This window comes from Dermacentor variabilis, unplaced genomic scaffold (assembly GCF_050947875.1).
Source record: "Dermacentor variabilis isolate Ectoservices unplaced genomic scaffold, ASM5094787v1 scaffold_13, whole genome shotgun sequence".
NCBI classification, from domain to species: Eukaryota; Metazoa; Arthropoda; class Arachnida; order Ixodida; family Ixodidae; genus Dermacentor; species Dermacentor variabilis.
In genome coordinates this window covers 33,403,332-33,417,600 of record NW_027460291.1, presented here as the reverse complement: position 1 = coordinate 33,417,600, position 14,269 = coordinate 33,403,332, and the positions used below count along the sequence as shown (strand labels likewise).

General features: G+C 44.4%; 1 protein-coding gene across 2 annotated transcripts in view; it reads left to right on the top strand.

The window, feature by feature from the left end:
- The window catches only part of Hgsnat (Heparan-alpha-glucosaminide N-acetyltransferase), a 286,768-nt gene that overhangs the window by 131,782 nt on the left and 140,717 nt on the right, over positions 1-14,269 (top strand). For both annotated transcript variants that reach the window (XM_075677553.1, XM_075677554.1), the window contains exon 4: positions 4,177-4,246. In XM_075677553.1, coding sequence (XP_075533668.1) covers positions 4,177-4,246 — 70 coding nt within the window. The remainder of the gene's footprint in view (positions 1-4,176; positions 4,247-14,269) is intronic.

The window sequence follows — 14,269 nt, the reverse complement described above, 5'->3', positions numbered from 1 at the left end:
TACAGTTTACACGAGTGCTTCTATGCCAGCTTGCAAAAGTCTTGTTCACAGATTATCAGTTTATGTTTGAGTCATGCCCAACACATTTCGTTCTGCTTTAGGCATGCCAGTAGGTGCAGTTCACATAATTGTGGTATCAGCTTCTGTTGCAGAATTGTAAGGTTAAATTATTAACCAGGGTGTCTACCAACCGGGAAAACCGGGAATTCTCAGGGATTTTGAGTAGTCTGGAAAAACTCAGGGAATTTGTGCCTCTATCAGGGAAAATTAGCTGTAATTTTATTGAAAGGGCCGAAAGTCGCGGTAATGCTGGCTCGAGTAACAGGCAGGAATCGTAATGAATCGTCTTTGACGCCCTGTCGTTGGCTGGAGGAGTTGCCAGTGTACAGTCCACGACCGACTTTCCGGATGCCCGATAATTTGGACGGCTTCGCGGCACCACCACGTACCCCATAGAGTCAATGTATCAGAACATCTGAAATTTCGGACACAAGAACCCTTCGTCGTCCGATTTTCCGGACGTTCTGCCGTGACCGCAGATCCGAAACGGCATTAATCAAAGCCACCACCGCTGTCGTTTTGATTACCTCGCCGCCTCGAACCGGCGCTCTCGCGCGCATATCCGCTGGCAGCCGTAGCCGCCACTGCGGCAACGCTAGATCTACCTAGCTGCTTCGACGTTCGCTATTAAGCTTGTTGCCGTTGAGTGCCGTGTTTTTCATTGAAAGAATTCGCTGCTGTCAGCAATGGCACCGACTCCGCCTTTGTGGTCCTCGCGATTGGCTTAGAAGCTTGGAAAGCACAGTACGTTGCATAATGCCGGTTCCCGAAAGTCAGCTTCGCCTCTGTACAGAAATGTTACTTGGTGAAGCATACGCAAACGTATTGCAGTGAAGCATAAGCGTGGGAAGGGGCTATTGCCACGGGACACAATATGTATTCCTTAATTACACACGTGTGCACCCGGTATCTCATGTCAGAGTACGCGCACCGATATGCCGAATACCTGTACCGACAGGCCTTCAGAGCGTTTTCGAATGTGCCTGTGGTGGTTTGAGCCCTTAAGGGCAGTAAATGACATGCGTTTATTTTTTCCAACTGTCCGAGTTTTCGGATGTTTTCGCGGCCCCTAGGGAGTTCGAAAAATCGGACGTGGACTGTGAAACTGACCCCAAGAAGATGCTTCAATTGGTCCGTGGGGCGAACGAGTGGCGAAAGGAGGACAAGAGCAGAAAGGACTTATACGCATTGAGGAATGAATGGGAAAGGAAGCGTGCTGCCGCCGTTTTGAAGGAGCTTGAGCTAAAAAAACAAAGCGTTGGCCGATGCCGAGATGCAGGTGTCCCCCCTCGTCGAAACCAAAATAAACCCTTTAAAGCAGTGAAACACAACACTGAGGCGTCGTGCGCAGACAGAGTATGTCAGAACAGTTGAGAGAGAATCTCAATTGTGACAAAGTTCAGGCCTCATACCACTGAGCTTGCTATTAGTTGATAAAATAGCTCATATTCGAAAATATTTGCTTCTGTATGCACTCCTTTTTATTCGTATTTGAGAATGTCCGACTCAATTTGCAATTTTTTTCGAAGACATATTATTAATTGCTGCGCATTTTACTAACCCCTCCCTTCTATTCTCTTCTTGAATAACAAACACTACTCCTTAGTATTCAAATTGGATTAAGTCGGGTTTTTTTACTTTTTTTCATATGCTTACTTGAGGGTGACAGCATCGGGCGATATGGTTTCGGCCCGTCTTGACATAAAACATAGTTCTGCATCACTCAGGGAATTTCGCAATGGCACTCAGGGAAAACCTGAAAAACTCAGAGAATTTAGAAATGTCAAGTTGGTAGACATCCTGTTAACTCAATATCTAAATTTTTTTGAACGTTCTAATGTGGGGCAATCTTGGAATGGAGTTTATGGCTTAACTAAAATATATATTCCCAGCATGCAATCTCTGGAATGCAGCTTTTCTTTTAAAGAGAAAAATTTTATTCAAATTTGTCAGATCATGGCCAAATGAAAACATTTCTGCATTTCATGTATAACTGATATACTAGATCTCCAGTGAGGAGAAGCAGCCAAAATACACAGCATGTGATAACTACAAAGAAGCAGTAAGGAAGCACTATATTTTTCATGTTAGTGACCCCCCCCCCCACACACACACACACACCTTTTTTGTATCTAGAGGAATGCTTATAGTTATCGATTTACTCCTCTTCCCAGCTGGTCTAAAGACCACACTCCTGTGCATTCATTATTCTCTGCCACAATGCCCATATAGCTTGTTTGTGATTTATTTTGAGTTGTACTGTGTATGAGTTGATCTAAATTGATAGCTCATTACACCTATGCTATGAATGAAAAAGAAAAAACACAACTTCAGCCCATGTACATTGGGAGGCTTCACATGTCTCCTTTTCTTTGGTGTGTAACCATTGCTACCTAATGCAAATGTAATTGCTTGTATACCCTGTAGCGCATCACTATACTGATATTTGGTGTGCTGAAAGTAGGTTGCTTCCAATTACTTCTTTTTTGTTTAGTTTGAGTTTATTCATAAAAAACAGAAATTACAAAATGCATGTATACAGACGAGGACCCCAGAGTATAGTGATAGTGAAAACAGGACCCTTCTTTCTTGCGACTTCTGGTGCACTTTGTTCTTTGATGATTTTGTGGCCGCAATGTTCAAAGTTGGGGAAGGCGCTAAGATTCAGAATAAGTGAAACATTGGTACGCTATGTATATTTTTTATGGCTCTTTTTATCTAACAATAGGGGTGGTGCCTAGATTTAAGATACAGGGGGCTTCAATTTACGAAAACATGGTAGTACGGCTTCATTCATCTAAGCAACATCATGACTGTGATATGTGTTCTCTCAAGTTCTATGGATTATGTTTGTCTACATGCACAGGTTCATTGACATGAAGGATGGACGAAATTCGCTTAGGTCAACGAAAGACTACATTTGCATGTGTGATCTGCAGTTGAGGTATCGCCATATTTGGTTTAACATCTTAAAACTGGCACAGTGGGTTATGAGGGATGCCATAGTAGAGGGCTCTCGGTTAATTTTAATCACCTGGTGTTCTTTAATGTGCACCCAAAGCATCATACATGAGCATTCTTGGATTCCAACCCATTGGAATGTGACTTCTGTGGCCGGGAGTCAAACCTGCGACCTTGTGCTTAGCAGAACACCACAGCCACTCGGCCACCGCCGCAGATGTGACACACTGTCCACCTACAGGGCTTCTAATAGCTGTGAAAGCCAGCATTCAAGGTACAGCAGTTGTGGAGCCCCTGCGTTTTTGTCGCATTTGTAATGTTTAGACCCACTGGGGTGGCTCAGGGGCAACGCAACGGCATTCTGCTGCTGAGCATGTCATGGGTTCGATACCCGGCCACAGTGGTAACATTTGGATAGGGACGGAACGCAGCAATGCTCGTGTACTTAGAGCCCCCTGGTGGTCAAAATTGTGAAGTCATGCGTGAAGCAGAACGCCATTGCTACTAAGCCACCGCAGCAGTATAAGCGGTAGCCACTGCAGCTGTTTGTGGAATATGTTCACACATATACATGTTTCTCGCCTTTTGTTCACATGGAGAATTAACGTTATCTTACGAGTGGCTTTGAAGCTGTCTGTATCATTAGATGTGCAGTGCAGCAATACGAGACAAATGGGAGCAGAAAAACGCAGCGGCATGTGTGTGTGTCTCGTTCTGTGTGTCTCGTGTCACCAATAAGTCCACCTTTGCACTATTGGCAGATGTTTGGTTGCCAAACTTTGCATACTGTCTGTTGGGGGGCTGGACATTATACTTAAAGAATTGAAAAGTAAATGTATTTGTTTTTACTGCTGGTTGGAATTTATGTGGAGAAAACAAAAGGCAGTCTGTTTCCTTTATGCCTACCAGTTTCGCAGATAACCTTGACATTTCCTTTTGCTGTTTGCTTATAAGATGACAAAATGACAAGAACATGAGCTCCATGTAACTTTGGATACTTTGTGGCAGAGATTGATATGGACGACATAAAAGCATAGTGGGCAAGTGCCCTGGCACACTGCGGTGGCCAGCTGCAAGAAAACCTGCACATTTTTCACACAGACCCTGCTTTCTTTGTTTTCTTCTTTTTCTTTCTTTCTTTCTTTTTTTTGACAGCACTCATTGTCATGGCAGCAGTACTGCTGTTTTTGGTGTTACTCTGGCAAGCCATGGCCTGCTTCAAGAGGCAAGTCTTCATCGTATCTGGTTGAGCGTATAACTTTCTCTTGTTTTGTGTGCGTTTTTTACCTATTTGTGTATTCATGAGAAATGCTTGTGATAGGTAAAAAGTAGACTGGTTCATTCAATGGGTGCTCCAGCTAATAGTGCGAAATTATGGTTACAATGTATGATGGTTATAAAATTGCCTTTTTTTATTAATGAATGTCTTTCATAATGCAGCAGCAATTACATATTTTTTAAATGTAGAGTGTATCTTGATAAGTGTATTGCTGTATTTGAATCGATTTTATCTGTTATAATTATTCATATGTGTAATGCACGTGATATATACACACATACATTCTAGGAAGGCAAACTGGATATCTATCTTCCAGTTAATCTCCCTGGCTTTCCAATCTCTTTCATCTCTCTATCCTCTAGGAAGGCCTTGAAAGTTGTTGCATGTATAATGGTGATTGTTTTATTGCATGTACATAAAAAGACACTTACTTAGCTTAACATACCCCACGGTGTTATTGATGTCATTTACAACTTAAAGGCCAGCTGCAATGACATTTCACTTTGGCTAAATTGGCAATAAATGAGCAGCATATACAGGATGATCATTTTTAAGTTTTACGAAATTGTTAGAGATCGATTGTGGCAGATAGCTTAATTTCTTGTCCTTGAGCTGGATTATTCAAAGGCAGACATTCATGAGAAATCAAAGCACATAATCAATTAAGTGATGAAAATTCGCTAATTCTTTATTCATTACTTTATGGCACATATGGCAATTTACATATTGTAACGAGTGTCTTTGCAAGGCATATCCACTTAGAATGAAGGTTGAAGGTGGCATAGGTTTTGAGATATGCACCATCAAACTAGCAGTAAAAATGCACTTTTGTTATGCTTAATTTTTTAAGAAAATGCTCTTTTATGCATTGAAGCGCAAGAGTAACTCGAACGCCGATGTGTATCTCATCGCTCATTTTTTTCAATGAATACTTTGAAACTAATATATCGCCCCGAAAAGTTATTCTAAGTGGATAAACCTTGCAATCTCACCAGCTACAATTAATAAATTCCCCGCAGGGGCGTCTGCGTCAGCAGGCATTTGGTGTGTTGCGACACCATGTACCCGGGCACATGAGGGTTGGACTCTCCCGCGTGTAGCCGTGCGCGGCTTAGCCGTGTCTGGGGATAGGGGGATCCTGGAGGTTGAGCCGATGCTGTGTGTTTGGACCTTTAAGGCCCCCCGGCGGAGGCAACACACCTCTTTGGCCTCTGCTTCACATAGACGGCACCTCCAGACTGACCCACCTGGAGGAAATCAGCAGTCACCTTTTCCTGTCCCTCTATTCAATCTTTTGCTTTCCCTCTCGCTATCTCTTCTTTCCTGTCTTCTTATCACTTCATCTCACTTCCGAATTTCTAGGCGGCAAGGGTTAACCTGGTGTATGTATCCAACCTTGGGTATGTTATATTAGGTTATAGTGGCTACGTACAGCTGGCATCTGCATTTCCTCCCGGACTCGTGGCGTCCCCTTGTTGGGCTCAGTGGTGGGCGGCTGGCGTAGCTACCGCAATTATATTATTCTGCATGGCTAAGACGTCATTCCCCCCACCCTTTCTGATCGTCCTCTTTCAAAAAGAGGGCACACTGAAGAAACTTTTCAACTATTCAGCCAGCGCAAAGAAACTTTCCCCCGCTACCATGTAATACACAGTCAAGATCCTGAAAAGACAGAACTATCTCACCTTTCATCGTAGCTAAATGCCTTACTGACACACTAGGTGCTGGCTACAAAGTGATGAAACTGAGCAGTGGCGACCTTCTTTTTTATATCCGCGACACTCTACAGCATGGCAAACTATCCAATCTCTTAGCATTCCGTAATGTGACAATCACTGTTACCCCCCACCGATCACTGAACACGTCTAAAGGAGTCATCTCTGATGAAGATCTGTTGAGCCTAAGCGAGGAAGAGCTCCTGGAGGGCTGGAAAGAACACAATGTGATTCAGGTGCAAAGAATAAAGATCAAGCGAGACAACCAAGATATCCCAACCAAACATCTCATCCTCACCGTTGCGTCCAGCGTTCTACCAGAGACCTTAGAAACAGGATATACCAAACTTCGAGTCCGGCCTTACATCCCAAACCCCCGAAGATGCTTCAAGTGTCAGAGATACGGCCATGGTTCGCAAAGCTGCCGTGGCCGACTGACCTGTGCAAAGTGTGGCGAACACGAACACGAATCCAACAACTGCAATGGCACACTCCACTGTCCCAACTGTGACGGTGGACACGCAGCATACTCTTGAACCTGCCCTACATGGAAAAAATAAAAAGACATAATCACAATGAAAATCAAAGAAAACATCTCATTTCAGGAAGTGCGGAAACGTGTTTCATTTTTGCATACCTCAGGGTATGCTGGTGCTGCGCACAAGGGGGCAACATCGCAGCAGACTCCGGCTCCGGCCCAACCCACAACAAGTGTGGTTGCGGCCTTGGCCCCTGCCCCCCTGGCGTCAGCAGCCAGCGCTGCTGCGCCGTCCCTGAAGGAGAGCCCATCGACCTCTGGGTTGGTGGCCTCCAAGGCCCTGCTTTTTGAGGCAAGGCCTAAGGTGAAAACACCCCGCTCGCGTGAGCGGAAGTCTAGCAGCTCCCAAGAGTCGATGGACACAACCCCATGCCAGAAGGCGCCGCATCCAGCACCTCGGGAGCAGCGTGAGTCTCGCGAACGCTCCAAAAAGGACGAAACCCGTACCATAATCACGGGGCCTGAAACGGCTCCGTTAGTCATTTATCTAACTCGACTCCTCTTGACACACAGCATAAAAACACGAACAATATGGCTACACAAATAATACACTGGAACGTTAGGTCTTATCCACAACCTCGATCACAATAAAGAACTCTTAAACAAATATAACCCAAAAGTGCTGTGTGTTCAGGAGACACATCTTAAATGTACACAAAGAAACTTTTTTCGTCAGTACACCTTATACCGCAAAGATCGCAACGAGGCGAATACCTCGTCTGGCAGTGTAGCAATAGTTGTGGACAAGTCCGTAGCTTGTCACCATGTCACCCTTCAGACGCCCCTTGAGGCAGTGTCAATTCGGGCGATTCTTTTTAATAAATTTATCACTGTATGTTGCTTATACATACCCCCTAATTTTCATCTGGAAAAAAGTGATTTTTATGACCTCATTGATCAGCTACCGAACCCTTACATACTCGCAGGCGATTTAAATTCCCACCACACCATGTGGGGAGACTCGCGATGTGACGCGAAAGGTCGTTTCATTGAAGATTTTCTTGTGAACTCCGGTGCATGCCTCTTCAACAAGAAGGAGCCAATGTATTATAATATTCATAATAATTCATATTCATCAATAGACCTGTCTATTGGCTCGGCCTCAATTTTCCGGGACTTGCAATGGCATGTAATCAAAAATCCCTATGGAAGTGACCACTTTCCTGTAATGTTAAATTCAATGCGTCAGCACGAATGCCCCCCACATACCCCCCCGGTGGAAACTAGCCTCCGTCGAATAGAATTATTTTAAAGAATCAAGTTACTTATCACGAGATCTTATCACTGATTTTAACATAGACAATGCAGTAGCATATTTTACTTGTCTTATAATTGACGCAGCTGAAAAGTTCATTCCCCAAACACAAGGTCTCTCTTGTAAAAGATGGGTACCCTGGTGGAATGAACAGTGCAGACTGACACGAAAAAAACAAAACAAAGCGTGGGGTTTGCTGCGTCGCTCCCCGACGGCAGAAAACCTCATAGAATTTAAACTGACAAAGTCACAAGGGAGGCGCACGCGGAGACACGCACGGAGAGCTAGCTGGGAGAGGTTTCTCTCGGGCATCACATCCTACACTCAAGAATCTAAAGTTTGGAATGGTGTAAGAAAGATAAAGGGGCAACAAATCCACCCATTGCCCTTAGTGGACGACCACGGGACTACCTTGGAGCACCAGGCGAACGCTCTGGGCGAACACTTCGAACATGTATCAAGCTCCACACATTACACAACATCATTCCTGAAATATAAACAATTAGCTGAACTTAAGACACTTGATCATAAATGCCGTCCAGATGAACCATATAACCGTTTAATATTGCCGAGCTTAAAGCTGCATTGAGCACATGTAGAAGATCTCCACCGGGAGCTGATAGAATCATCTATGACATGATTAGGAACTTACACGAAGACACACAAATGATACTTCTGGCACTTTTCAACTCTCTCTGGGCTGCCGGATACCTCCCATCCTCATGGAAGGAAGCTATTGTTATTCCCATCTTGAAGCTGGGTAAAGACCCTTCCTTGGTGCCAAGTTATCGCCCGATAGCTCTTACAAGTTGTCTTTGTAAGCTATTCGAAAAAATGGTTAATCGTAGACTAATACATTTCTGTTCCCTCCTCAGGTCTAGGCTAATTCGAGTTCTTACCATCCTGTGGTCACTGCAGCGCACCTTGCCGAGCACGTCCACATCTTGTATGATGCCAGGGTTAGCGCAGAGTATGAAGTCTATTTCATTTCTAGTCTCGCCGTTCGGGCTCCTCCACGTCCACTTTCGGCTATACCGCTTGCGGAAGAAGGTATTCATTATCCTCATATTATTCTGTTCCGCAAACTCTACTAATAACTCTCCCCTGTTATTCCTAGTGCCTATGCCATATTCCCCCACTCCCTTGTCTCCAGCCTGCTTCTTGCCTACCTTGGCATCAAAGTCGCCCATTAGTATAGTGTATTTAGTTTTCACTCTACCCATCACCGATTCCACGTCTTCATAAAGCTTTAGACTTCCTGGTCATCATGACTGGATGTAGGGGCGTAGACCTGTACAATGTTCATTTTGTACCTCTTAAGTTTCACAACAAGACCTGCCACCCTCTCGTTAATGCTATAGAATTCATGTATGTTACCAGCTATATTCTTATTAATCAGGAATCCGACTCCTAGTTCTCTTCTCTCCGTTAAGCCCCCGGTAGCACAGGACGTGCCCGCTTTTTAGCACTGTATATGCTTCTTTTGGCCTCCTAATTTCACTGAGCCCTATTATATCCCATTTACTGCCCTCTAATTCCTCCAATAGCACTGCTAGAGTCGCCTCACTAGATAACGTTCTGGCGTTAAACGTTGCCAGGTTCATATTCCAATGGCGGCCTGTCCGGAGCCAGTGATTCTAAGCACCCTCTGCTGCGTCGCAGGTCTGACCGCCGTCGTGGTCAGTTGCTTCGCAGCTGCTGGGGACTGAGGGCCGGGGTTTGATTGTTGTGTTCATATAGGAGGTTGTGGCCAAGTGCTGCACCAGGGTGGCCAATCCTGCTCTGGTGAGGGAGTGCGTTACTGGTTCTGGTCACCGGGATCAGGCCACACTCCAGGCCTGTTTGTGCAATTTTATCAACACGCGGATTTTTTTTTAATCCGGTGGAAAATTGCCGGCACCGGGATTCGAACCACGGACCTCTTGCACGCGAGGCGGGTGTTCTACCTCTACGCCATCGCTAAGAAGCCATAAGAAGCCGATTAATGAGTTAGCGGTAAGAGCGAAAATACAGGAATTCCAGATCAAGCTACAGAACAGGTATTCGGCTTTAACTCAGGGAGAGGACCTTAGGGTTGAAGCAATGAACGACAATCTTGTGGGCATCATTAAGGAGTGTGCAATGGAAGTCGGTGGTAACTCCGTTAGGCCGGATACCACCAAACTATCGCAGGAGACGAAAAATCTGATCAAGAAACGCCAATGTATAAAAGCAACTAACCCTGCAGCTAGAATAGAACTGGCAGAACTTTCGAAGTTAATCAACAAGCGTAAGACAGCTGACATAAGGAAGTATAATATGGATAGAATTGAACATGCTCTCAGGAACGGAGGAAGCCTAAAAACAGTGAAGAAAAAACTAGGAATTGGGAAGAATCAGATGTATGGGTTAAGAGACAAAGCCGGCAATATCATTACTAATATGGATGAGATAGTTCAAGTGGCTGAGGAGTTCTATAGAGATTTATAGAGTACCAGTGGCACCCACGATGATAATGGAAGAGAAAATAGTCTAGAGGAATTCGATATCCCAAAGGTAACGCCTGAAGAAGTAAAGAAAGCTTTGGGAGCAATGCAAAGGGGGAAGGCAGCTGGGGAGGATCAGATAACAGCAGATTTGTTGAAGGATGGTGGACAGATTGTTCTAGAGAAACTGGCCACCCTGTATACGCAAGGCCTCATGACCTCGAGCGTACCAGAATCTTGGAACAACGCTAACATAATCCTAATCCATAAGAAAGGGGACGCCAAAGACTTGAAAAATTATAGACCGATCAGCTTACTGTCCGTTGCCTACAAACTATTTACTAAGGTAATCGCAAATAGAATCAGGAACACCTTAGACTTCTGTCAAGCAAAGGACCAGGCAGGATTCCGTAAGGGCTACTGAACAATAGATCATATTATCACACTATCAATCAGGTGATAGAGAAATGTGCGGAATATAAGCAACCCTTATATATAGCTTTCATTGATTACGAGAAAGCGTTTGATTCTGTCGAAACTTCAGCAGTCATTGAAGCATTACGGAATCAGGGTGTAGAGGAGCCGTATGTAAAAATACTGAAAGATATCTATAGCGGCTCCACAGTCACCGTAGTCCTCCATAAAGCAAGCAACAAAATCCCAATAAAGAAAGGCGTCAGGCAGGGAGATACGATATCTCCAATGCTATTCACAGCATGTTTACAGGAGGTATTCAGAGACCTGGATTGGGAAGAACTGGGGATAAGAGTTAATGGAGAATACCTTGGTAACTTGCCATTGGCTGATGATATTGCCTTGCTTAGTAACTCACGGGACCAATTGCAATGCATGCTCACTGACCTGGAGAGGCAAAGCAGAAGAGTGGGTCTAAAAATTAATCTGCAGAAAACTAAAGTAATGCTTAACAGTCTCGGAAGAAAACGGCAATTTACAATAGGCAGCGAGGCACTGGAAGTCGTAAGGGAATACATCTACTTAGGGCAGGTAGTGACGGCGGATCCGGATCATGAGACGGAAATAATCAGAAGAATAAGAATGGGCTGGGGTGCGTTTGGCAGGCATTCTCAGATCATGAACATCAGGTTGCCATTATCCCTCAAGATAAAAGTATATAATAGCTGTGTCTTACCAGTACTCACATACGGGGCAGAAACCTGGAGGCTTACGAAAAGGGTTCTACTCAAATTGAGGACGACGCAACGAGCTATGGAAAGAAGAATGATAGGTGTAACGTTAAGGGATAAGAAAAGAGCAGATTGGGTGAGGGAACAAATGCGAGTTAATGACATCTTAGTTGAAATCAAGAAAAAGAAATGGGCATGGACAAGACATGTAATGAGGAGGGAAGATAACCGATGGTCATTGAGGGTTACGGACTGGATCCCAAGGGAAGGGAAGCATAGCAGGGGGCGGCAGAAAGTTAGGTGGGCGGATGAGATTAAGAAGTTTGCAGGCAAGGCATGGCCACAATTAGTACATGACCGGGGTTGTTGGAGAAGTATGGGAGAGGCCTTTGCCCTGCAGTGCGCGTAACCAGGATGATGATGATGAATGCATTTCCTTGAACTGAACAATATGCTTGATCCCTATCAGTGTGGCTTCAGAGAAGGGCGGTCCACAACTGATCATCTTGTACACATTGAAGCAAATATGCGCGGTGCATTTGTACATAAACAGTTCTTCTTATCGATATTCCTCGATATGGAGAAGGCGTAGGACATGACGTGGCGATATGGGATCTTACGAGACTTGTCGGGGATGGGCATCAGTGGAAATATGCTAAAAATAATAGAAAGCTATCTGTCCAAACGTACCTTCCGCGTGAAAATCGGCAATGTATTTTCGCCACCTTTTATACAAGAAAATGGTGCACCTCAAGGAGGTGTGCTTAGCTGCACACTCTTTATCGTGAAAATGAACACCCTTCGTGCTTCATTACCGCCAGCCATTTTTTATTCTGTTTACGTAGATGATATACAAATAGGTTTCAAATCCTGCTACCTTGCAGTGTGTGAGAGGCAAGTACAACAGGGCTTGAACAAAGTATGTAAATGGACCGACGAAAACGGATTTAAAGTGAACCCGAACAAAAGTTCTTGTGTGCTTTTCACAAGAAAGTGTGGCCTCGTTGCAGATGCCAATATCGAAATGTATGGCCAGCAAATCCCTGTGAACAAAGAGCACAAGTTCTTAGGTATCATACTTGACTCTAAACTAACATTTATTCCACACATAAAGTATCTCAAGGTGAAATGCTTAAAAACAATGAACTTACTGAAAATTTTATACCATACAACATGGGGCAGCGACAGAAAATGTTTGCTGAATCTTCACAAAAGCCTCATTCGATCACGATTCGACTACGGTGCCATGATCTGTAATTCTGCAGCCCCGAGCGCGCTAAAGATGCTAGATCCGGTTCACCATTTAGGAATTCGACTGGCCACTGGCACTTTCAGAACAAGTCCCATTGAAAGTTTGTATGTAGAATCAAATGAGTGGTCACTCCATCTCCAGAGAACATACATCAGCCAAACATATTTCCTGAAAGTCCACTCTAATCCTCAACATCCGTGTTTTAATACCCTTAACGATATGACATATGATACACTCTTTCGTAATCGTTCCTCTGTAAGACAGCCTTTCTCACTTCATGTGAGGGAGCTTAGTGTTGAAATGGATGTCCCAATCCTCTAACATCGCCTAATGCCTCCAGCTAAGCTGCTATCTCCTTGGGAGTGGCAGATGATAGAATGCGATATATCTTTCGTGCAAGTTACAAAAGACGCTCCAGAGATTGAAATCCAAATGCATTTCCGGGAACTCCAATACAAACACTCCTGCACGGAGTTCTACACAGACGCATCGAAGTCACGCGAGGGGGTGTCCTATGCAGCCGCTGGCCCATCCCTCTCGGAATCCGATGTATTGCATCCGGAAACAAGCATCTTTACGGCTGAGGCCTACGCACTATTGTCGGCTGTAAAGCATATAAGGAAAACAAAACTAAAAAAATCTGTTATATATACGGACTGCCTAAGCGCTGTGAAGGCTTTGATGTCATTTTGTAAGCAGAAAAATCCAGTAATCAATGAACTATATTCCGTCCTATGTAAAGCGTATATATGTAACCAGCATGTCATCATATGCTGGGTGCCGGGTCATAGGGGCATCGAAGGTAACGTTCTGGCGGACCAGATGGCCACATCAATTGCATCGTATTCTGTTCATCCTACCGCTGCAGTCCCTGTCACAGATCTGAGGCCCTTCTTGCGCAGGAAACTGCGAAACTACTGGCAACGCTTGTGGGACAGGGAAACAAATAATAAGCTGCACGTAATAAAGCCACAATTAGGGTTCTGGCCTTCTGCAACAAAATCACGCCGCACAGATGTCCTATTCTGTCGTCTTAGAATAGGACACACATTTGGCACCCATAACTTTTTACTCACCGGAAATGACCCTCCAACCTGTGGCAGATGCGGGGAGAGGCTGACCGTGCTCCACGTCCTCCTGGAGTGTCGAAAAGCCGAATCTGAGAGAAGGAGACATTTTTCCTTAGCATACCGTCAACACATTCCTCTTCATCCTGTAATGTTTCTCGGTCCAGAACCGCTTTTTAATACAAACACAGTAGTAGGTTTCCTCAGAGATGTTGTCCTACACGTTATTAGTCCCATACATTCGTAGCGCTTCCTCTCTTGAGAGGATGCCGCTGTGATAGTCGTACTGTATAGCACATGCTTCCAGGCCCTTGTGTTTCAAGGGCTCTGGCGAGGCAGTAGTGCTCCAGGTAATTTTACAATCTCACATATCTTTTATAATGCATCATTCTCTCACGATGGATTTTATTGCTCATAGAACATGTCATTATCATTGACATAATCTTATAACAGATAGATTTTACGCACTCTAGAGCGACTATTTTTAAGGTCCCTTTACAGCCATGCTACATCAGCCTCATTGAACTCATAA